This window comes from Geotrypetes seraphini, chromosome 12 (genome assembly GCF_902459505.1).
Source record: "Geotrypetes seraphini chromosome 12, aGeoSer1.1, whole genome shotgun sequence".
Classification (NCBI taxonomy): Eukaryota; Metazoa; Chordata; class Amphibia; order Gymnophiona; family Dermophiidae; genus Geotrypetes; species Geotrypetes seraphini.
Genome location: NC_047095.1, coordinates 44,720,715 through 44,744,385, shown reverse-complemented (window position 1 = coordinate 44,744,385; position 23,671 = coordinate 44,720,715). Strand labels below are relative to the sequence as shown.

General features: G+C 44.5%; 1 protein-coding gene across 1 annotated transcript in view; it reads left to right on the top strand.

Moving 5' to 3' along the window:
• Positions 1-23,671, top strand: part of IL12RB2 (interleukin 12 receptor subunit beta 2) — a 68,487-nt gene that overhangs the window by 21,799 nt on the left and 23,017 nt on the right. Inside the window, exons 6-9 of the mRNA XM_033915527.1 lie at positions 1,390-1,532; positions 3,421-3,568; positions 7,255-7,334; positions 21,050-21,257. Of these exons, the coding sequence (XP_033771418.1) occupies positions 1,390-1,532; positions 3,421-3,568; positions 7,255-7,334; positions 21,050-21,257 (579 nt within the window). The remainder of the gene's footprint in view (positions 1-1,389; positions 1,533-3,420; positions 3,569-7,254; positions 7,335-21,049; positions 21,258-23,671) is intronic.

The following is a 23,671-nucleotide window of genomic DNA, read 5'->3' as shown; positions in this document are numbered from 1 at the left end:
AGCAGCAGGTTGGAGCTGCTGCTCGTGCCGGCTAGGAGGGAAGTGAAGCCATGGCGGGGGATGAGTGGGAAGAAGCAGGGAGCGGAGAGGTGTCAGCTTCTCCACCAAGACGGTGTCCGGGATGGTTTCCCCCCCCACCTCCCCTTACTACACCACTGGCGCCCCCTTGTTAGGCACTGCTAGGCATCTAACTAAAATTTGCACCTAACCTAAATTAAATAAATTAGCCTAAATGGCATAGTAATTGAACATGCCATTGAAGTTAATTGAATAATTAATAAAAATTAAAAATTAGGCATGGAATTCCATGTGGTGCCTAGCAACGCCTAAGTGGAGGCACCTTTTGACGCCTACCTAAAAAGTGGTCTTCCCTCCTGCCTATTTGTCATCCGAAGGTACAGGGATGTCGGGGGGAGGGGTCTGGAAAGTTGGGGGCTGTGGGATCCGGGGATGTTGGGAGGAATCAGGGGATGTCAGGGGGGTCCAGGAATGTTGGGGGGATTTTGGGAGGGTCCGGGAATATCAAGAGGATGTCCAGGGATGTTGGTGGTCCAGGGATGTCGGGAGATGTTGGGAGGGGTGTAGGACTTGGCAGCTCTTTTTTTTTAATTTGGTTAGTTTGGAGGTGTACTGGAGGGGATTGGTGCCTGGGAGGGAAGGAGGGATAGAGGAATCTCCTGCCAGTTTAGCTGATCCTGGCAGAGGGAATCCCCTTCACCTGAGCCAGCAGGAATCCCTGAAAACGGCTCAGCTGATGGGGATTCCCCTGCTGCAATCAGACAAGATAGTTGGGTATGTCTGCAAAACATGCTTTTGTGCGTTTTTCATGTGGACGTTTTTATTTTTGAAAATGGCCAAAAAAGATAGACGTACTAAGGATCAAAACGTCTACATAGTCATTTTCAAAAATAAAAGATGGACGACTGGCTGTTTTCAAAATGGACATTTTCTCTACTAGATTTAAGAACATAAGAATAGCTTTACTGGGTCAGACCAATGGTCCATCAAGCCCAGTAGCCCGTTCTCATGGTGGCCAGTCCAGGTCCCTAGTACCTGACCAAAACCCAAGGCGTAGGTAAGGGAACGGTAATGTGCAATGATGGTTCCCACACTATCGTGGTTGTAACTGCATTAGCAATGACCTGGTGGAAGTAACTGAGTACTTTACACTCACTTATTTATTGGATAAATCTGTTAGATTGCACAGAGCATGGAATAAAAAAACAAAAAAATTAAAGTGGCATTGTCACCTGTTTGAGACCTGAATTTGAATGCCAAGTGTAAGAATAATAGTTCCCACAATTTTTGTGATAGTGATCTAAAAAATAACAAAACCAGGGCAAAATTTTATAATAGAATAACTTGTATTTTTTCCAACTTTATTACTAGTAAAACCTCATCCTCCAAGTCATCTGTTGTTGAACTTCCACAATAGCTCCAGTACAAGCTGTACTGTCCAGTGGAAGGATGATCAGGAGACTCAGATTTTCAGACTGAAATATCGCCCTGAAAGTCATGAATTTTGGCGTATGGTAGGCTTCTTTTTATGTCTTTCAACTTGACTGTTTGCCATTCAAATTTAAATATTGTAGCCAGTGGCATAGTAAGGCGAGGGGCGGGGCATGGCCCGCCCCGTGCGCCGCTTTGGTGGGGGTGCCAGCACCCCTCCTCCTCTCCTTCCCACTCCTACCTCTGCCACGTGCGTGCCTTCTCTTCCCTCCCCCCCCCCAGTCAAACCCCAATCATACTAGATCTTCCCCAGCGCAAGCGGCAACTCCACCCTGCTGCTTGCGCCAGTGTCGGCTCTCCCTCGGAACGTCGGCGGAACGTCGGCTCTCCCAGGTCCTGTGCCAGACGTCAAGAGTGACAGCAGAGGGAGAGCGGATGCGGGCAGCAGGTTGGTGATGCTACTCACGCCAGGAAAGTTAAAGAGGTACAAGGAAAGGGAAAGAGGAGAAGAGGGTGGGGGAAGAGCGTCTCCCACCCTCACTACACCACTGGTTATAGCATGTTGCATGTCGGGCTACAGTCCATCCTCTTTGTTTCTGAGCTGGCAGCCCTGCCGGCTCAGCTGCAAATAACTTTTTTTTGTTTTATTTTAGTGGCCTCAGCTGTAGTGTGTGTGTTATGTGCTCACATAACCCACGCACAGCAGCTATTGGCTGCGCCAGAGCTGCCAGAAAATTTCGGCATCGATTAGTGCTGGAGGGGGCATTCCTGTTTGTATATTACAAGGAGATCTCATTTAAATGCTAATAAGCTCCTTGTGATGCATTTACATAGAGTTCTCAGTGGCTGCTGTGAGTATCGGTAGCAGCCACGGAGAACCCTTTTGAGCATCGGCAGAAGGGTTTCTGTGCCAGTTAAGACTGCTTTAATGAATCTTACTTGCACAGAAACCTTATGTGCTCTGAGCCTCAATATATGTACTTTTATCTGTAGGGAAAAAGAGGTAGGGGTTAAGTCAGGAGCAAAAAGAAGTATGTGGTTTTCCATAAAGTGCACTGCACTGGGGGATTCCCTGTTCAGAATAAGCTTGAAGTATCCATGGACCAGCAAAATCAGCATTGCCAAATTTCCCAGTTCCAAGAGGAAGATTTTAGGCCAGTCCTGGCTTTCTAATAACCTTATGGGACCTGCAGCATGGAATTCAGTGGGGAGAGTCGGGAACTATAAATCAAAAACAGGACTGGCCAAAAAGTCTATTTCCTGGAGTTAGGTAACTTGACAACTCTGCAAACTCCAGCCCCCACTTAAATTTTTCTGAGTAGTGCAGAATTTAATCACTGGTGCTATTACATTACATTACATTAGAGATTTCTATTCCGCCAATGCATTGCGGTTCAAGGCGGATTACATCAAAGTTAACAAGAATTACATTAAAAGTTTGCAGGAACAGCATAAGCGATGTCATAATATTTACTTAAGAAGTACCAAAGAGTTGTTGAGATCTTAACGTGATAAATGTTGGGTAAAGAATTACCAAAGAGACGTCGAGATCTTAAGGAGATAATTATTGGGTAAATTAGAAGCATTTTAGACTATGTTGGGTAGATAGAAGAACATTAGAGAGTATTAAGGGTATAGAGAGGGTTGGGGGGTTGGGTAGGGACTGGTCGTGCTAGATGGGTTTTAGGTATTTTTTGAAGAGTATGGTTTTAATATCTTTCTATTGACATTTGGAAGTTCAAATCCCATGATTCCTTTCAAGAGTGTGGTTCCCTCCCTGGAAGAGAAGTAGAAATGAAGCTCGGGAACAGAAACCAGGTAACACTTAGCCAAGACCAACCCAAAGAAGCATATCCATTAAGGCTCTTGATGTACATTATTCTAAATCAGATGTGAGGCAGACCCTGAGAAAGTCTCTTGATCTTGGATCGTTATCACCCTTCGTTAAACATGCTGTTTGTGTTATTTAAGGTGATGGTGGAAAATTGCAGAAGATATGACCTGCATGATCTGGAACCGTTCACAAACTATGAATTTCAGATTTCTGGCAAGTTTCATATCACCAAAGGAAAATGGAGTCAATGGAGCTCCTCGGTCCTCAGACAGAGTCCAGAAGCAGGTAAAAAAAACACTAAACTCAGTCCACATATATATATATTTTTTAAAATTCTTTATTCAGTTTTCCATCTTACAAGTGTATAAATAATTAAACATTTGAAATTAAATACATCACTTGACTCTTTCTTTTTATAACATTAATAAATAAAGTTTACTCCCTTCCCTTAAAAACACTAAACTCAGTCCACATTTTGAAGCATTTATGATTCGTTCTCCTGAACATCACGTGGATATATTTAGAAATATTTTTTCTTTTCAAGAGGCATCCTGGTGGGTGGGTTTGATTTTTTTTTCATTGTAAAGACTTTATTGAAAATAGAAAAAGACAGGAACAAAAATCTCCAAACAATCAACAGCCAATGTACAAACTACATCATATAGTACTACACTGTTCCTATCCATATCCCCCATCCCAACCCACCCCAAACAGAACTGCTCAGTACTAACTGCAGCCAGCAACAAGAGCAGGAAATGGAAAACATAATTGCTATTCAAAATGGGAAGTATAATAAATTTAAAAAGATCTAGGGGCCATTGTAATGAATAGATACCATTTTCTGTTGAAAGTTTATTTGCAAATGGGGGGAGGGAGGTGTTTTAAAAGTTACTGTAGGTTTATTTAATAGAAAATAATACTTATATTTGTATATTTTTGATTAAATGTTAAAGGAAAGGGTGGGGGATGGGTATAAATTTATATTTTTGATGTTATTCTAGTAAGAAATACAAGTGATGTATTTAATTCATATGTTTTATAATTTGTACACTTGATGTAAAATGTAAAAATGAATAAAGAATTTTTTAAAAAACCAAAAAAGCAAGAACAGAGGGAAAATTATAAACCTATCTAGCATGGGGGGTGTGGGGGGGACGGGTGGGTGGGGGATGGTTCTTTGTTGTTGAAAATTTTGAGCTGGATTTGCTGTATTGATGTGTTCTATGTTTGTTCCTCTTATTGGGCTCAATAAAAACATTTGCCAATAAACCTGTCTAGCTAGATCTCTATGTCTCATACACCTTCCAAACCCTATAGGCATCCCGGTATATTAATTTATTCTGGGGACGTGTTTCCTGTATCTGTTGCTCTTTTACATATCCCCTAAAACAGACATTTTTTTTCCGCAGAGTAGATATCGGTGTGTGTGTTTTTTATGGTGTTGTGCTATAACCCTGAGCTCGGTGGTGTACCTGGCTTAGTTGCCACCCAAGGTGGAGCATCCCCTCCTCCAGGCAGTGTGTGTGTGTGGGGGGGGAGAGTGTGTGGAGCAGTCGTGGGGCCTGCCCCGGAATAGGAAGTTGATATCAGAGGGGTGAGGGGTAAGGGGCAGGGAGCCAGCGGAGCTGACAGCTGCGCATGTGTGGACTATGGTCCCACAGTTTTTCCGTGCACCCTCTTACCGGCTGCGCACGGGGTGGACCGCACCCACCTCCCTGCCCTTGTTACGCAACCGCCTGAGCTTCCTACAATTTCTGTTACTTGCAACAGGGATATGCATATAGCAGTGATGAGCACAGCATCAGGCTTCCTTTGTAGGCTGGTGTAAATGGCTTGCACAATCTTTCCAGCTGTTCATTGATGTTTGTAAATCTTTATTCATTTTTCATCTCTTACAACAAGTGTATAATAATCAATCAAAATGATTTTTACAAATCACTTGACAATCTTACTTATAATCATTAAAGTATAAAAGAATCCCTTCCCACCCAATAACACTAAATCAATTATCAAATATCATATTACCCAATCCCACCCCACTTATATCTTATATAATAACAAGGTGTTTAAGGTGTCTGATCATTAGAATGTGTAATCAATGGCCCCCCCAGCTGTTCATTGAAAAGGAAAGGATTGGGGGTTTAGCTCTCCCCTTTCAGTAGTTCAAGGCCTGTTACATTCAGGCACAGTAGGTATATATTTTGCTGTCCTTGGAGAGCTCACAACACAAGGGGCTCTTTTGCTAACGTAGCTCTGGGTCTGGGGTCCAACCTGGCTGGAGTTCCCCGAAGGCAGTCTCCATCGGTCCCCCACTCGACACTCGGTGCCTCCACCTGGGGAAAAGAAGTGTTAATGGGTGGCTTCACCCTCTTCTCCCCTTCCCAGGAAAAATTTTTAAAAAGCCTCTGTGAACAAGGTTCGTAAATTAAACTGATTTATTTGAACTATGTACATAGGCCTAAGCAATAAACAAATTGTCAGGAATAGCTTTTAATAATTCCAATACTTCCACATTTAAACCAATACTAGTGCAGCTACAGCGTTTGTATACTACTGAGATATTCAAACCCTTTGTTTATAGTCTCGTGAACCTTTAACTCTCGGTTCAAATTCAGCATTTCCTTAACCTTTGAGCCCCTTTCAGTTCTGACTGCCATTACTGTAGTTGTAGGCTCCTCCCAAGCTTCGTAACTTAGTCACTAGGTGGGCATGGCTGTGTACCTAGATCCCTCCTTCCTTTTCCAATCCACCCTCGCCCATTCCCCAAGTTCTCACACAATCCATGGAAGCTCTTAAGTGTAGATGGGTGCTGTCCTTCCCAGCCCAGGCTTGCCCCTGTGGCGGCCTCTTGGTGGTTATCCCTTAGCTCTGCGGGCCCCAGCCCTCCCAAGAGCCCTCCACCTCTGCCACTACTCTCCAGGAAGCCTTCCAATTGCACCCCAGTGACCTGACACCTACATTGGACTACTAGTGCTGATTCGCACTCCTTTGAGAGGAGCCTCTGGGTTAGCTCCCTGCTTGGGTCACAGTTACCAGCCCTTAACAGGGTTCAGCAGCCACTAGTAACATGGCTTTCTCTAGAGGGCTGCCTTTACTCTTCTTGGCCCTCAGGCACCGATAGTACCTCTGCATCCCTTTATTCTGCTCTGAACTACCCCCAAAGGCTGCAAGTCCCTCTAGTGGTATACCTCTGCTGGCACATAGAGAATGACGTGGGGGGGGGAAAAATTTCTCTGTCCCTGCGGACTCTGATCCGATCCACACAAGTTTTGAATAGCTATTTTATACTGAAATCATTTTATTAAAGTATAAAAAGGAACACTATGCTGTACAACTGTCATTTTATAAATCACAAATACAGAAAAAGAATCAACATACCCCGTCTCCCCTCACAATATTCCTTCCACTATCGGGAAAATGGAATGCTACATAGAAAAATCACATATTATTGCACATAGTGAATCATTGTGAACATAATACAATCACATATTGTTATACTGTACATATCAAAACATTTCAAAAATAAACTCGGAACTCATGAACCAGATTGTTCTTGAAATAGGCAGCAAAAAATATGGTGACCCATCAATTGAACGCAGGACAAAAGTGCTCCGACAAAGACGCACTAGGACATATGCACACTGTCAGTCTCGCTGCTTTAAACCCATAACATTAGCGCTTTGAGGGGGGGTGGGGGGGAACCCCTCCACTACACTGAAAAACTCTCAAACTCCGAAAACTGAATGGAAAACGGAAGTTTTCAGTGTACTTGGGGGGGGGGTTTCTACGTATCATCGGCACCGGTTTGTGATTGGCACTCTATCCCAATAACGGCGCTGATTATAGAATGCTCCTCTTTATCCTCATTTTTGGTGATTCGGTTTTGCGAGGCTAGAGGTGATGTACATGCTTAGAAATGCATTTGAAGAAAATAATTATCTGCGATATCCATGTGTTATCTCCTTATTCAGTGCCAGTTGGTGAGCTGGATGTCTGGTACCTTCTGCACCCTGTGGACAGTGAAACTCGAATCGTCACTCTGTTGTGGAAGGTAAAATCTTTTACAGCATCTCAGCTTTATTGACATAAGTTTGTTTTATTGATCATAGAAACATAGAAACATAGAAGATGAAGGCAGAAAAGGGCTACAGCCCATCAAGTCTGCCCACTCTGCTTACCCACTCCCTGTCTATGCCATAATGACTCAATTTCCTTATCTTGATCCTCGTAGGGATCCCACATGGGTATCCCATTTATTCTTAAAGTCTGGCACACTGTCTGCCTCGATCACCTGCACTGGAAGCTTGTTCCAATGATCAACCACTCTCTCTGTGAAGAAATACTTTCTATTGTCTGCAGCAGCCACTCTCTCTTCCTCTCCCTATTGGCTAAGGCTCTTAACATTTGCATCTCCTCTTCCTATAGGCTAAGGCTCTTTACACCTGCATTGTGATGTCATAGAACTTTCTGATTATAGAAACATAGAAACATGATGGCAGATAAAGGCCAAATGACCCATCATAGAAACATAGAAGATGACGGCAGAAAAGGGCTACAGCCCATCAAGTCTGCCCACTCTGCTTACCCACCCCCTGTCTATGCCCTAATGACCCAAATTCCTTATCTTGACCCTCGTAGGGATCCCACATGGGTATCCCATTTATTCTTAAAGTCTGGCACGCTGTCTGCCTCGATCACCTGCACTGGAAGCTTGTTCCAATGATCAACCACTCTCTCTGTGAAGAAATACTTTCTGGTGTCGCCATGAAATTTTCCGCCCCTGAGTTTGAGCGGATGCCCTCTTGTGGCCGAGGGTCCCTTGAGAAAGAAAATATCATCTTCCACTTCGACACGTCCCGTGAGGTACTTAAATGTTTCGATCATGTCTCCCCTCTCCCTACGTTCCTCGAGAGTGTAGAGCTGCATCCACACAAATATTCTCACCTGAGGATGAGAACAATGTACTATTTTTTTTATTTTTATTTTTTTTAATTCTTTATTCATTTTATAACTTACATCAAGTGTACAGTAAATATCAAACAATTATAATACAACATCACTTGAAAAATCTTCACTATCATACACCAATAAGATTTAACCCCCCACCCCCTCCCAAATTCATATATAACTAATATATACCACCTGAAAATAATATCTTATGACATTCATATATATATTCTTAATGGAAAACCAAGAAACCCCCCCACCCCAAATCCACATGTGTATTAAAATTGGGAAAAGTGTAACTTATTCATTACTATAATTTAATAATGGTCCCCACACATCCTTAAATGTATTATAATAACCTTTTTGAACTGCCAACGCTCTTTCCATTTTAAACACATGACAAACAGAATTCCACCAAAAACAATAATTCAGTCTTCTACAGTCCTTCCAATTATATGTTATTTGTTGGATGGCAACTCCTATTAATATCATCAAAAGCTTGTTATTATTAGCAGATATTTGACATTTTAATGTCAGTTTAATGTACTATTTCTTTAGTTTTATATCTTGTCCTCCCCAAAGAGCTCAGAGCAAGTTACAGTTCAGTAATCTTAGCATTACAGTGCATCATCACGTAAGATTACTCTTAGGCATCTTATCGTACATGGAGATATGACTATATCAAATTACAGTGATACAATCTTATCTTATATGGTGATATGACTATACAAATTTACAGAGTTACAATATACGTTCTGTCAGAGAACGTGCTCGTACCTTTTCAGCTTACAAGTATTTTAGTCAATTACTGTGGAGTGGCAGGGGTAGGGGTAGCTTGTGGTCAAGAGGATATGTTAGGTAAAGATATAGGTTTATATCACTTTCCTGACATTTGAAGACCCTTGAGGATCTGATGTGTGGAGGTAGATTGTTCCATAGGTTTGGAAAGAAAAGGGAGTAGGATCGCTTCCAAGCTGTTTGGAGCTGGAGGGCATGTCCAGGGGGTATATGTAGGTGTACTTCACTTGGGAGCGAAGCGCTCACCTGGGAGCGTAGAGAGGAAGTTTGTTACAGAGTAATACTCTTAAAACCAATAGGAGGAAATTTTTTTTCACTCAGTGAATGGTTAAGCTCTGGAACACGTTGCCAGAGGATGTGGTAAGAGCGGATAGTGTAGCTGGTTTTAAGAAAGGTTTGGACAAGATCCTGGAGGAAAAGTCCATAGTCTGTTATTGAGAAAGACATTGGGGAAGCCACTGCTTGCCCTGTATCGGTGGAATATTGCTACACCTTGGGTTTTGGCTAGGTACTAGTGACCAGGATTGGCCACCGTGAGAATGGGCTACTGGGATGGACCATTGGTCTGACCCAGTAAGGCTATTCTTATGTTCTTAAGTTTCTGGGTACCATATTGTGGAGGGATCTGTATGCTAGCACTAGGCCTTTGAAGATGCAGTATTTAGTTATAGGCAACCAGTGGGCCACTGTTAGTGCTGGGGAGACGGGGTGTGGGCTTGTAGGTTTTTCAGTGGTCTAATTGCTACATTTTGAACACACTGTAGTCATCGGATGTTCTTCGCTGTTAGACCATTGTATAAAGTGTTGCAGTAAAGCAGGCGCGAGAGGATATAAGAATTTAAGAATTGACGCTGCTGGGTCAGACCAGTAGTCCATCGTGCCCAGCAGTCCGCTCACGCGGCGACCCTTAGGTCAAAGACCAGTGTCCTAACTGAGACTAGCCTTACCTGCGTACGTTCTGGTTCATTAGGAACTTGTCAAACTTTGTCTTGACTTCCTGGAGGGTGTTTTCCCCTATAACAGCCTCCGGAAGAGCGTTCCAGTTTTCTACCACTCTCTGGGTGAAGAAGAACTTCTTTACATTTATACGGAATCTATCCCCTTTTAACTTTAGAGAGTGCCCTCTCGTTCTCTCCACCTTGGAGAGGGTGAACAACCTGCCTTTATCTATTAAGTCTATTCCCTTCATTAGTAGTTGGCTGTTCAGTGAAGTAGTTTCTTATTTTCCGGAGCTGTTGGAGATAGTAGAAAGAGGACGACACCACTTGTGAGATGTGGTTGGAAAGTGATAGGTTTGAGTCGAGCGTAATTCCTAGGCTTCGTACTTCATCTTTTGCTGTCAAGGTAGTTGATTCCCAGTTTAGTGAGAGGCGAGTGAAGGAGCATTTTTCTTTCCTGATCCATAGCAGCTCTGTTTTTGAGGCATTCAGTTGGGGTTTATTCAAGGTCATCCAGAGTCTGATGTCAGATAGGCAGTTGTGCAGGGTTATGATCTGGTTGTCGTGGTTTGCTCCTAGTGGTAGGTGTTTTTCGTATATCTTTGGCAAAGGAGTGGATTTTTATTTGGTATTTTTGGACTATGTCTAGGACTGGCCCAATGTAGAGATTGAAGAGTAGAGGGGATAATAGAGCCCCTTGTGGTACTCCGTATTTGTTTTGGTTTGGATAGTTTGATACCAAATAATACTCATTGTGTTCTGTGGCTCAGAAATGAGCGTAGTGCCATATCACGGATGCCTATTTCTGTGAGATGGGTAAGGAGGAGGGAATGGTCGATAGTGTCAAAGGCTGCAGTCAGATCGAGCAGGACATCGCTTTCTTTGTCCAATAGTTGCCAGCAGTAGTCTATGATGTCTAAGAGGATAGTTTCAGTGCTGTGATATTTCCTGAATCCTGACTGGAATGTGGATAGATCCTCCTGTTTGTCAATAAATGCTTGCAGCTGGGTTAGTATTGCTTTTTCCAGTATCTTAGATATGAGGTTGGAGACTGGCCTGAAGTTGCTGGGTGTGCTTGGATCAAGGGATGTTTTTTTCAGTATCGCCCTAATGATTGCTGATTTCCAGCTTTCAGGCACTAGTCCCGTTTGTAGTGAGGCATTAATGAATTGGAAGAATTGAGTTTACAAAGGAGTCTTTGACTGACATTAAGAGGTTCGATGGGCAAGGGTTCAATATGGAATTGGAGGACAGGATTGTGCTTACTGTTTTAGTGAGGTCTTCACAGGAGATGGTATCAAAGCAGGTAAGAGCCTCTGCTGATGCTCTTGGTAGTTCATTGAGGTGGAGATTGTAAGGTTGTGACATTTGTAGTGTGGTGGAGTCAAGATTATAGCGAATTTTATCGATTCTAAGAACATAAGAATAGCCTTTTGTCTGAGAAGAAGGAGGAGAGTGTCTCGCTGTCAAGGTTAGTGTTGAGTAGTTGATTGTTCCTTGGGATGGTGTGAAAAACCTCTTTGTCAGTGCGAATAGGCTTCTTTTTAGTAGCTGTTGAAAATAGTATGCATGTTTTGTTTCGAGGATAGCTCGTTTGTAAGTATCATGAAGTTCTTTCCATTTAGTCTTATCATTTGGATGTTTTGTTTTGCACCACTTGATTTTGGCTCTTAGCTCCCTTTTTGTGGTTCTTAGAAGGTCAGTAAACCAGGGGGAGGGAGGGTTGTGGGAGTGGTATTTAATCTCTCTGACTGTGGCTAAACTTTCATAGAGGGATTTGACTGCTGTGTTTGTAGCAGCATCATCAGTGGTGTTAAATTTGTTTTTATTGTTTCTGTTAGTTTAGCTATGCCAGAGCAAGGGTTTCTAGGTCTTCTGTATCATTTTTGTAGATCTTCTTGAGTTGGAGGTTCCTGTGTTTTTATAAGCTGTATTTCCTTGATGGTGTAATTGAATATGATTAGGATGCGATCGGTCCAGGGCGTTTGTGGGGTGGTTTGGTGAGGGAGGTGAGTTTTTTTTTGCATGAAGACAAGATCGAGTATGTGGCTAGCAGAATGTGTGGGAGAGGAGATTATTTGTTGAAGACTGAGGTCAGTTAGTGTCTCAATGAAATCTGCAGTGGATCCAGACACATTTGAATAATCTGTAAAGTTGAAGTCAGCTAGAATAGTGTTCTTCAACCACCGGTCCATAGACCAGTGCCGGTCCACAGAAATTTCCTGCCAGTCCACAGGGCCAGCACGTGCATCAGGCCCAAAACAGTGTTCTTCAACCGCCGGTCCACGGTGTGATCGAAGCGGCGTTATCTCTGAGCCAGCTCCCTCTTCTTAACTGATTCAGAGGGAAGGCTTCCAGTTGAGGCACGGGACGTGCAAGGTGCAATTAGTACTATTATGGGGGTGGGGTCTGGGGTGGAGATTGGGTAGAGATGGGCGGGGTCTGGCCCACGACTTAGCCCAGTGTTCTTCAACTGCCGGTCCACGGACCGATGCCGATCCACAGAATAATTCTTTTATTTCTGCCGGTCCATAGGTGTAAAAAGGTTGAAAAACACTGAGCTAGAATGATGATCTGTTTGTGGGAGATGGTGAGCTTGTTTAGGAAGGCTAATAGATCTTCAAGTGTGGACATGGGAGAGAGAAGTGAGGTCCTTATTGTGGCCGAAGGTGAAGATGAGACCTTCTAGTGCGTTTAGGGTGATTGCGCCTGATATTTTTGGGTTAAGGTCAGATTTTACGATGGCAGATCCTCCTCCTTCTCCTCCTCTTTTGTCAGGCTGGGAGCATGCTAGTGCTTGCTATCTGGGAGGACATAGCATTCCCAGTTCCTGTGCCACTCCTACCCTGCTTTAAAATTGGTGGTTAACGTGATTTTAAGGTAGATGGTCACAGCAATGGTCACATTAAACAAAGCACTCGATTTGGATATCAGGAGTGGGGTTTTGGAAGATCCGGAGGCTTAATTTGAAGCTTAAGAGTAGGAGCATTTGAGGTCCAGAAGCCCATGGGGGGGGGGAGGGGGAGTTTTTGGGGATATGTGTTTTAAATCTATTTATTTACAAAAGTTCCAATATGATTTACAATTAACTGCATCAATGCCTTCACAAATCACATACATAAGAAAAAAAAAAGAGGAAAATCTCAATAACCAAGATGTTATTCACAAAGCTGGGAGAGGGGGAGGGGCACAAACACAGAAAAATACCTAAGAAAACCAAACTCCCAAACAATTGATACCAACCTGCCATTACATTCTAAATCAACCCCCATACTTCTCCCCTACCCCTAATGAAGAAAAGAACACCGCAAACTAAACGCCACATTCCTTCTCAGCCAGGGAATTTTATAGATGAACAGAGTTCTCCAGCAGATTGAACAGAAACCCTCCCACCAAGTCCTCTATATTCTGCTTAAGCTATAAAAATGACTTATTCCTCTGCCGTGTGGTCTTAGCTGCATCGGAGAACAGACTAACCCTCTGCCTACAAGTCGAAGAGCCCCTAATCTTAAAGAAACTTTTAAAGAGCAAGCTCTTATCTAACTCAAAAGCCAGGGTTTCTGCTAGGGTGGATTTGGTAGATATGTTATCCTGCAAGAGCTCCAGGGAGACAGAGATGTCCAAGCCGTCCACGGGCACCAAGAGTTCTACTTTACTTAGCTCTTCCCATCTCCCAGATGACATGCAATGCATATTGGTGATGAGCAGCTGTTCTTGTGGGATTTTCAACGCCTCTCGCATTTATTTTCCATACTTGTTGTGCAGAAATAAGCAGATTGGCTATTAATTAGCTAATAGCAGACAGTGTTTTTTTAATACTACTACTACTACTATTACTATTAATTATTTCTTGTTTTATAAATCTTTATTAATTTTCTTATGTTACAACAAGTGTTTCAAATAAACTTATTAGAAACTTGAATATACACACTTGATTAACTCACATAATAACATCAATTTTAACATTTCTTTAGAAATTAATATTATATAAAGTTATATTAATATGTAAGAAATCTAAATAAATATATTTCTTATTGAATATAATAATCCCTCACCCCTCCCCCCCCTCCCAATCAAATATATATAAATTCAACTTTATTAAGAATTCATTAAATATTGGTATAATATATAATAATCAGAAATAAAATCCCACCCCGATCTCCTCTAATCAAAAATCTTATCATGGGATATTAATATTAATATAACTATTACTATTAATTATTTCTATAGCGCTACCAGACGCACACAGTGCTGTACAGAGTTACAAAGAGTAAGAAAACAGTCCCTGCTCGAAAGAGCTTACAATCTAAACAGGCAAAACAGACAAACAAGATGTCATGGATACAGTTAAGGGGAACGGTTAATCGGCTGGCTGGGTTGGAGGGCAGAGGGGAGTACAGGGCAATGAAGCCATTGTGATATCACTGATGAGGTTGGCTCTTATTGGTGGAATGAGGCATTATGACATCACACTCAGCTCTGCTCTCCGAAGACAAATAGGATGTCATGGATACAGTTAAGGGGAATGGATAATCAGCTGGCTGGGCTGGAGGGCAGAGGAGTAGGGTTAAGGATTGAAAGCTATATCAAAAAGGTGGATTTTCAGTCTGCTTTTAAACAAGGGAAGTGGCTTGATGGCCAAACTCAGGTAATTTATTCCAGGCATAAGGGGGCAGCTAGATGAAAGGATTGAAGTCTGGAATTGGCGGAGGAGGAGAAGGGTAACGTTAAGAGTGACTTATATGAGGAACGGAGTTCTCTGGGAGGTGTATAAGGAGAGAGACGCGAGGAGAGATATTGAGGGGCAGCAGAATGAACACACTTGTAGGTCAGCATTAAGGTCTTGAACCGTATGCGATGGCAGATAGGGAGCCAGTGAAGTGACTTAAGGAGAGGGGTGACATGAGCGTAACGAGGTTGGTAGAAGATGAGTCGCGAAGCAGAGTTTTGCACAGATTGCAAGGGGGAGAGATGACACTGAAGTTTCAAGTTTATTGTATATTTGATTGATCGCTTACTCAAATTTCTAAGCGATGAACAAATCATTAAAATGATATACAATTAAAAGGGCAGCAAAACAAATAGACTAAACAAGTACCGTATTTTCACGCATATAACGCGCGCGTTATACGCGTTTTTACCTACCGCGCATACCCCTCGCGCGTTATATGCGTGAGCGCGGTATACCAAAGTTTTAAAACATAGTTCCCACCCCGCCCGACGCCCGATTCACCCCCCCAGCAGGACCGCTCGCACCCCCACCCCGAACGACCGCTCGCACGCGCTCCCACCCGCACCCGCATCCACGATCGGAGCAAGAGGGAGCCCAAGCCCTCTTGCCCGGCCGACTCCCCGACGTCCGATACATCCCCCCCCCCGGCAGGACCACTCGCACCCCCACCCCGAACGACCGCTCGCACGCGCTCCCACCCGCACCCGCATCCACGATCGGAGCAAGAGGGAGCCCAAGCCCTCTTGCCCGGCCGACTCCCCGACGTCCGATACATCCCCCCCCCCCGGCAGGACCACTCGCACCCCCACCCCGAACGACCGCCGACTTCCCGACAATATCGGGCCAGAAGGGAGCCCAAACCCTCCTGGCCACGGCGACCCCCTAACCCCACCCCGCACTACATTACGGGCAGGAGGGATCCCAGGCCCTCCTGCCCTCGACGCAAACCCCCCTCCCCCCCAAGAACCTCCGACCGCCCCCCAGCCGACCCGCGATCCCCCTGGCGACCCCCACGACCCCCCCCACCCCCCTTCCCCGTACCTTTAGTAGTTGGCCGGACAGACGGGAGCCAAACCCGCCTGTCCGGCAGGCAGCCAACGAAGGAATGAGGCCGGATTGGCCCATCCATCCTAAAGCTCCGCCTACTGGTGGGGCCTAAGGCGCGTGGGCCAATCAGAATAGGCCCTGGAGCCTTAGGTCCCACCTGGGGGCGCGGCCTGAGGCACATGGGCCCAACCCGACCATGTGCCTCAGGCCGCGCCCCCAGGTGGGACCTAAGGCTCCAGGGCCTATTCTGATTGGCCCACGCGCCTTAGGCCCCACCAGTAGGCGGAGCTTTAGGATGGATGGGCCAATCCGGCCTCATTCCTTCGTTGGCTGCCTGCCGGACAGGCGGGTTTGGCTCCCGTCTGTCCGGCCAACTACTGAAGGTACGGGGAAGGGGGGTGGGGGGGTCGTGGGGGTCGCCAGGGGGATCGCGGGTCGGCTGGGGGGCGGTCGGAGGTTCTTAGGGGGGAGGGGGGTTTGCGTCGAGGGCAGGAGGGCCTGGGATCCCTCCTGCCCGTAATGTAGTGCGGGGTGGGGTTAGGGGGTCGCCGTGGCCAGGAGGATTTGGGCTCCCTCCTGGCCCGATATTGTTGGGGAGTCGGCGGTCCTTCGGGGGGGGGGGGGAGGGATGTATCGGACGTCGGGGGGGGGCATCAGGCTTTCAGGATGGGGACAGACCTTCAAGGGGGGACAGTGCACGGAAGTCAGGGGGGGTGAACGGAGAGTCGGGACAGCGCACGGAAAGTCAGGGCGGGCGAAAGGAGCGTCGGGCAGCATGCGCGGTATACCCGTGAGCGCGGTATATCAAAGTTTTTGTGCAAATCATCGTGATTTCTGCGCGCTATATTCGTGTGCGCGTTTTATACGGGTGCGTGTTATTTGCGTGAAAATACGGTAGATTGCAGTAATCTAAGCGTGATGTTACGAGAGCTTGGACAAGGGTAGTGTGCTCAGAGAGGAAGGGGCAAATTTTGGTGATAATTGAAGAGATTAAAAACGACACGTCTTAGCAGCTTGTTGGATATAGGTAGAAAATGAGAAGTTAGAATCGAAGATGACTCCAAGGTGGTTGTTATTGTTGAATGCATTGAATGAACCATTAAGATTATGTTCTAACTTTACGTCATTCAAAAAAAACTATTGAAAACCCACTTATTTATAAAAGCCGTCTATGAATAAGGAATTCTTTCTCAAAGGCCTGAAGTCATAATGCCATTGTACAGGGCCATGGTGAGACCTCATCTGGAATACTGTGTACAATTCTGGAGGCCACATTACCGTAAGGATGTGCGCAGAATTGAATCGGTTCAGCGGATGGCCACCAGGATGATTACAGGCCTCAAGGGTCTCTGGTACGAAGAGAGGCTGAACAAATTACAACTCTACACTCTCGAAGAACGTAGGGAGAGGGGAGACATGATTGAGACATTTAAGTACATCACCGGACGTGTCGAGGTAGAAGATGACATTTTCTTTCTCAAAGGACCCTCGGCCACAAGAGGACATCCGCTCAAACTCAAGGGCGGGAAAGTTCATGGCGACTCCAGAAAGTATTTTTTTCACGGAGAGAGTGGTGGATCATTGGAACAAGCTTCCAGTGCAGGTGATCGAGGCAAGCAGCGTATCAGACTGAACAAATGGGATGCCTATGTTGGATCCCTACGAAGGAATTCCTTATTCCTGTACTTTTCCTAGAATCTTTTTATTTGTTGAATTTATTTTTTTTACTGAGTTTGTATTTCAGTATGTTTTTAGTTGAATTTGTATTTTTGGTAGGTCTCATTTTATGTATGTTTCATTTGTAATCCACCTAGTTGACAGGTGGAATAGAAATTTTTTAAATAAAAAAATCTGCTGTCGGCACTAAAACCGGATACTCAATGCTTGGCCCTTTGCAGGCTTTGCCATTGAATACTGATTTTTTAAAAGCCGGCTAACACATGTTTATTAGTTGACTTGATTAACCGCTTAATCCAAGTTTCTAAGCGGTGTACACTTAAAATTTACATATATTAGGGAACCAAACAATACATACAATTAATAAATAAGATTAGTATATTAAAAATTAACATTACAAAAACAATAGGTAAGGAGGGATGAAATACAATTCATAAAGAAGAGGAGAAACATCAAGGGAAAATACAAAAGAGTAATAAGACATATGAGGAAAATAAAATAAGCCAGAGCAATAAGATAAAAGATTAATTTGCAAATGCATCTTTGAAAAGAAAAGTTTTTAACTCATTTTTAAATTTTGCAATCTCCTTCTCCTCCCGTAAAAACATAGGGAGGGCGTTCCAGGTCTGCGGTGCTGTACAGAAGAAGATGAATTGTCTCCTCGTGTTAATAATTTTCAGTGAGGGAATCGATAAAATCGACTATATTCAGACTTAACCAGCTATGGATTAGCAGATACAGATAGTCCTATGTATGCAGTTTTTTTTTATCCACAAACCTCGGTCTGAATATCTGGACCTAACCAGCCTCCGGCCCCAGAACACCCTCCACGGGGCCGGCTTGCATTTTGGTGCTAACCGGTCATTTCCAGCAAATATAACCAGTTAAAAACGCTGCTGAAAATGACCAGTTTGGCTGTTGACAATGAGTTAACAGGTCAGTGGCCATCCCTGGCTGGTTAACTCGCTCTGAATTAGAGAATGACACGGGGACAAATTTTTTCCCCGTGGGAACTAATTTTCCTGTCCCTGCCCCGTTCCTGAAAGCTACGTCCTCATCTGCACAAGCCTCATACGCTTTAAAATCATAAGTGTTCGAGGCTTGTGCAGTTAAGGCAGAGCTTACAGGAATGAGGCAAGGGCAGGGACAGCGACAAAACTCGCAGGGATGGACAGAGAAATTGAGTTCCTGTGGGGACAGGGAAAAATTTGTCCCCGTGTCATTCTCTACTCTGAATATCTCTACTCTGGATAGTTCTTGGCAAGCTGGGAAATCTCAATTTCCTCCTTCCCAAAACTTTTCAGTGCGTTCATGTTATTATGGTGGATCCAGATGAGCAGGGTCCCACACAACGGCAGCGCACATTGGTAGTGTAGCTGACGGGGATCCCTGAACTCTACCAGCTGCAGAGTCCCCTTGAGCTGTCTCAATCCCAGGACAGTACACGGCACATTTGCAACTGCCAGCACTGGTACCTCCTATGCATGCTCGGTTCAACTGGCACACCCCATGCCTGCATGTGCGTGCGATGCCAATCGAATTAAAGCGTGCATGAGTGGTGCTGACATTGGCAGCTGGAAAACTGCTGCCTACAGCTCAGGGGGACTTCAGAGAGGTCTCTTCAGCTGGCAGGGCTTGGTGATCCCTAGCAGTCAAGGTGTTAATTTTCACTGCTTCAGGAGGGGGGGGGGAGGTTAAGGGAGAGTAGTGAGCAGAAAATAAATGCATGGGTCATTCACTCCCAGTCCATCCCAAGTTCACCTGGGGGTGTGAAGAGTTTCAGCATCATTTAACACCACAGGAATGGCTTGGGTGCAAGTCATCAGACATCAGCTAAGGGCCTGACATTAATACCACAAGTAGACACGGACAGCTGAAAGATTTTGTGAAAGAAATCTGGACCTCTTCAAACAAAAGACAAAGGGTAGAAGTGTCTGGAAAGAATCCCAAGAGGGAAAACCACCAGAAATACAAATTGGAATAACAAGTCATGGTTTGCAGTAACATGCGAACCAGTGAAGGGCTTCCCATGCCCCCCCCCCTTGTTTAAATTATTTTATGGTCATGTAACCAGGGCCCAAGGTGTACGAAAGGAGGGCAGGATTGTCTCTGATCATAAGGTGGCAAAACAGGTAGAAAAGGCAACGGTCAAATCCAGAAGGACATTTGGATGCTTGAGTAACATATATCTATCTGTGCATAATAGACAAGAAGGGTGAAATATCTGTACATTACCTTTATGCATTCTAGATGATAGCACCTCTTCTACTAAGCTGCGGTAGAGGTTTCTACCACGGCCCAGAGCACTAAATGCAACGACGCTCATAGAAACCTCTACTGCAACTTAGTAAAAGGATGAGGTAGGTATATGAGGTACGTACTGTAAATACTGCTTTTCTCTTTAATTATGATTTTCTTTTCTACTTATATTTTGTTGTTTGTAAACTGCCTTAATATGTCTTCACCAGCTCCAATGGATAGTATGTCCAACATTAACCTAACAAAACTATTTTTAGGTGCCCAAGTTGCTATATCTTTGAATCAAACCAAAATTGGGTGTTTGTTGGTGGCTTCTAGGTCTGTGAATAAGCAACGGGCTGTCAAAGGATCTGGGAGATAACTCAGGTGAGATGCCAGAGTTTTTACCTTTGATGGACCCAGTGGCGTAGCAAGGGAAGCTGGCACCCGGGGAGGGGGGATGGCGCCTGGCATTGCCAAGCCAGGCGCCTACTCCCACTTTTCCCCAATGCTTGGGTGCCCCCCTCACCTTGAATATCTCTTGAAATGTTCGCCGGCATGAGAAACACCTTCCATCTGCTGCTCGCACCAGTGTCGGCTCCATTCTGACAGCACGTCCTGGTTCCATGACCAGGAAGTGATGTCAGAAGAGAGTCGAGCAGAGGGTGGAAGGTGCTGCTTGCGCCAGCAAACATTGCAAGAGGTAAGCAGAGGGCGGAGAGAAGGAGACGCACCGGTGCTCACCCCTCCTCCCCGGCAGCCCCTTACCATGCTGCTAGATAGCCCTGAGGGATAGTTTAGATTTTGACTGGTTTGAAAAGGAGAGGAGCGCAGGGGGCTGGTTGATTTATGAGATCCAATTAAAACTCAACTATCTAAAAAGCCCCAATTTATAAATAATCTACTCATTCCTTATAATCCCGTCACATGCACTTTGTTCAATGGACCAACATTTATTGACAGTCCCATCCCTAAAGATTATAACATCGTCAAGATATTTTTTTTCGGTATTTGCTCCAAAGATCTGGAATGCCCTACCATTATATCTAAGGGAAGATAAGAACATGGACCACTTCAAAAGTCATTTAAAGTGCTTCCTATTTAAGGACGCTTACAACTGCTAAATTTTTCCTTAGCTCTATTGCTCAGCTGATGCTTTTACCCCCATCCCTGTCGTGTTTGCCTTTATTGTTCTTTTCTTTAGAAAAATTGTATTTTTCCCTTTCTTTCCCTTTTGTTCCAGTTAGTCAGTGTTTTTGTGTTATCCGAATTGTCAATTATTGTTTTTAATTGTACCCTTCTTTTATATTGTAATTCGCTTAGTAAACCAAGATAAGCGATTTTATCAAATTTTAATAAGCTTGAAACACATTGTGCACTTCATTGTAGAATATGAGCCTGTCCGAAGCAAGAGGAAAAATACGACATTACAAAATAACGGTTCAGAAGCTAGACCAGGTACAATGGAACATCACCACACAAACCTGGTTTGTTAAAACCATTGACAAGACAGCCTGCAAGATAACCGTGTCGGCTTATAATGCCAGAGGAAACTCCCCGCCCACAACCATCAGCATCGCTCAGGAGGACGTTTCAGGTAAACGCTGTTACTGCCGCTTTCTCCGAAAAGCGATGATCTAGCTAGGCCCTGGCTTCGGCTCCTTTCTGAAATACGTTTTACAGATGTGCTGCCCATGTAGAATTTGCAGGTTATGCTTTACTGGAGCTTTATTGGCCTTTCTACGGGCAGGATGCACAAAGCTCCGGCAACCCAGTAAAAAAGTACAGGGTTGGGTTGGTCAAATTGCATGCAGATCTTATGCTGGCTCTCTGTGCTGAGTAGCCCAGTAAAAGGGGGAGGAATTGTGCCTGGCACCTGCGCACAAGAGCTAAGCAATAGGCACAGCTTTTGTGCATGCCCAGTACAGTTCCGGAGCTCACGAGCAATTTATTTTTTTTTTTATTTGTTTTTATTTTGGGGGGGGGGGGGGGTCCACATGTGATATGGAGGCAGCTGTTGTACATGGGAACACAGATGCATTCTGACCATAGGCATAATAATAATAATAATTTTTTAATAATAATAATAATTTTATTTCTTATATACCGCTATACCCTAAGTTCGAAGCGGTTTACAGTGAAAGTCGTGTCTAGAGAGAGTACAGTGTTACCAGTAGGATACAGGATAATACATAGGACATACAGTCACACAATAGATGCTCAAACAGCTACCAGCAGCTCCATACTTGCCAGAAAATTTTGCCCTGTAAGAGGTGGGCATTCCCTTCTAAGCATTGCAAGGAGTGCTCATTTTAATACTTGTAATGCATTTGCATAGGATTCTCAGTGGCTGCTATGGCGAAAACATTTTGTGCATTGGGGGCTGAGCTGCCTTGCACGTAAGACTGGCTATAACCAGTCTTACTTCCATGGCAAGCTTTTGAGCATCTCCCCCTATATGTTTAAGAAGTAGAACATAAGAATTGCCATACTGGGACAGACCAAAGGCCCATCAACCCAAGCATCCTGTCTCCAACAAAGGCCAACCCAGGTCCCAAGTAGTAAAACAGATTTTATGCTGCTTATTCTAGGAATAAGCAGTGGATTTCCCCAGACCATCTCAATGATGGCCTATGGACTTCTCTTTTAGGAAATGATCCAAACCTTTTTTTAAACCCCGCTAATCTAACTGATTTCACCACACTCTCCGGCAACAAATTCCAGAATTTAATTACATGTTGTGTGAAGAAATATTTTCTCCGGTTTTGTTTTAAATCTACTACATAGTAGTTTAATCACATGTCCCCTAGTCCTAGTATTTTTGGAAAGCGATTCGCATCTACCCTTTCCACTCCACCTAGTATTTTTTAGACCTCTATCATATCATTCTGAGCCATCTCTTCTCCAAGCTGAAAAGCTCTAGCCACTTTAGTCTTTCCTTTTATAATTTTTGTTGCTCTTCACTGTACCTTTTCTAATTCTGCTATATATTTTTTGAGATACGGCGACTAGAACTGCACACAGTATTCGAGGTGCGGCTGTACCATAGAGTGACACAAGGGCATTATAACATTTTCATCTTTGTTTTCCATTCCTTTCCTGATAATTCCTAACAATGTGGATAAAGGTGAGCCAGTTGATATTGTGTATTTGGATTTTCAAAAGGCATTTGACAAAGCATCTCATGAGAGACTTCTGAGGAAATTAGAAAGTCATGGGATAGGAAGTAATGTCCTATTATGGATTAAGAACTGGTTGAAATACAGAAAACAGACAGTAGGTTTAAATGATCCCTGGTGGTCCAGCGGTGAACTGCAACAGGAGTGGCCTTCCTTCGCTCCTGCCCATGCAGATCTGCTAGCTGATTGTTTGCTGCCAGGGATTCGAAAGGTATATGGGGAGGGGGGAGGGAGGCAAAACTTTTTAGAGTTGGCTGGAACAGGAGGTGGAAGGGATCCCTCTTGTCCCGACCCACTGCTGGACCACCAGGGATTTAACAGGTACACCGGGGGGGGGGGGGGGGAAGGGGAGGGACATAAAAGTTGTTTAAAGTTGGCTGGGGCAGGAAATTGGAGGGATCCCTCCTGTCCCGGCCCGCCACTGGACCACCAGGTCATACGGCACGCCTGATGGAGAACTGTAAGGCATCGGGAGGGAGGGGTGACAGGGTACAGAACTTGGCAGGGAAGGAGTGGGGCTGGGTGCAGAGACCAGCAGGGGAGGGAGTGAGGGAAGGGACTGGATGCAGAGCAGGGAGGGTAGGGGGAACAGGGTGCAGAGCTTGGCAGGGATGGAGAGACTTGCTGCAGAGCAAGGGAGGGATGAGGGGGGCTGGGTACAGATCCTGGCAGGGCACTGTACTTGAATATTAAACACCCCCCACCACCAGTTTATATTTGAGTCAACCTTTTTTCCTCCTTTTTGGGGGGAAAATGATTACCTCCAAAGAAAGGAAAATCCTGTACCCTGTTTCTTCACAATTAGGGTTACCATATTTTAGAAGACAAAAAA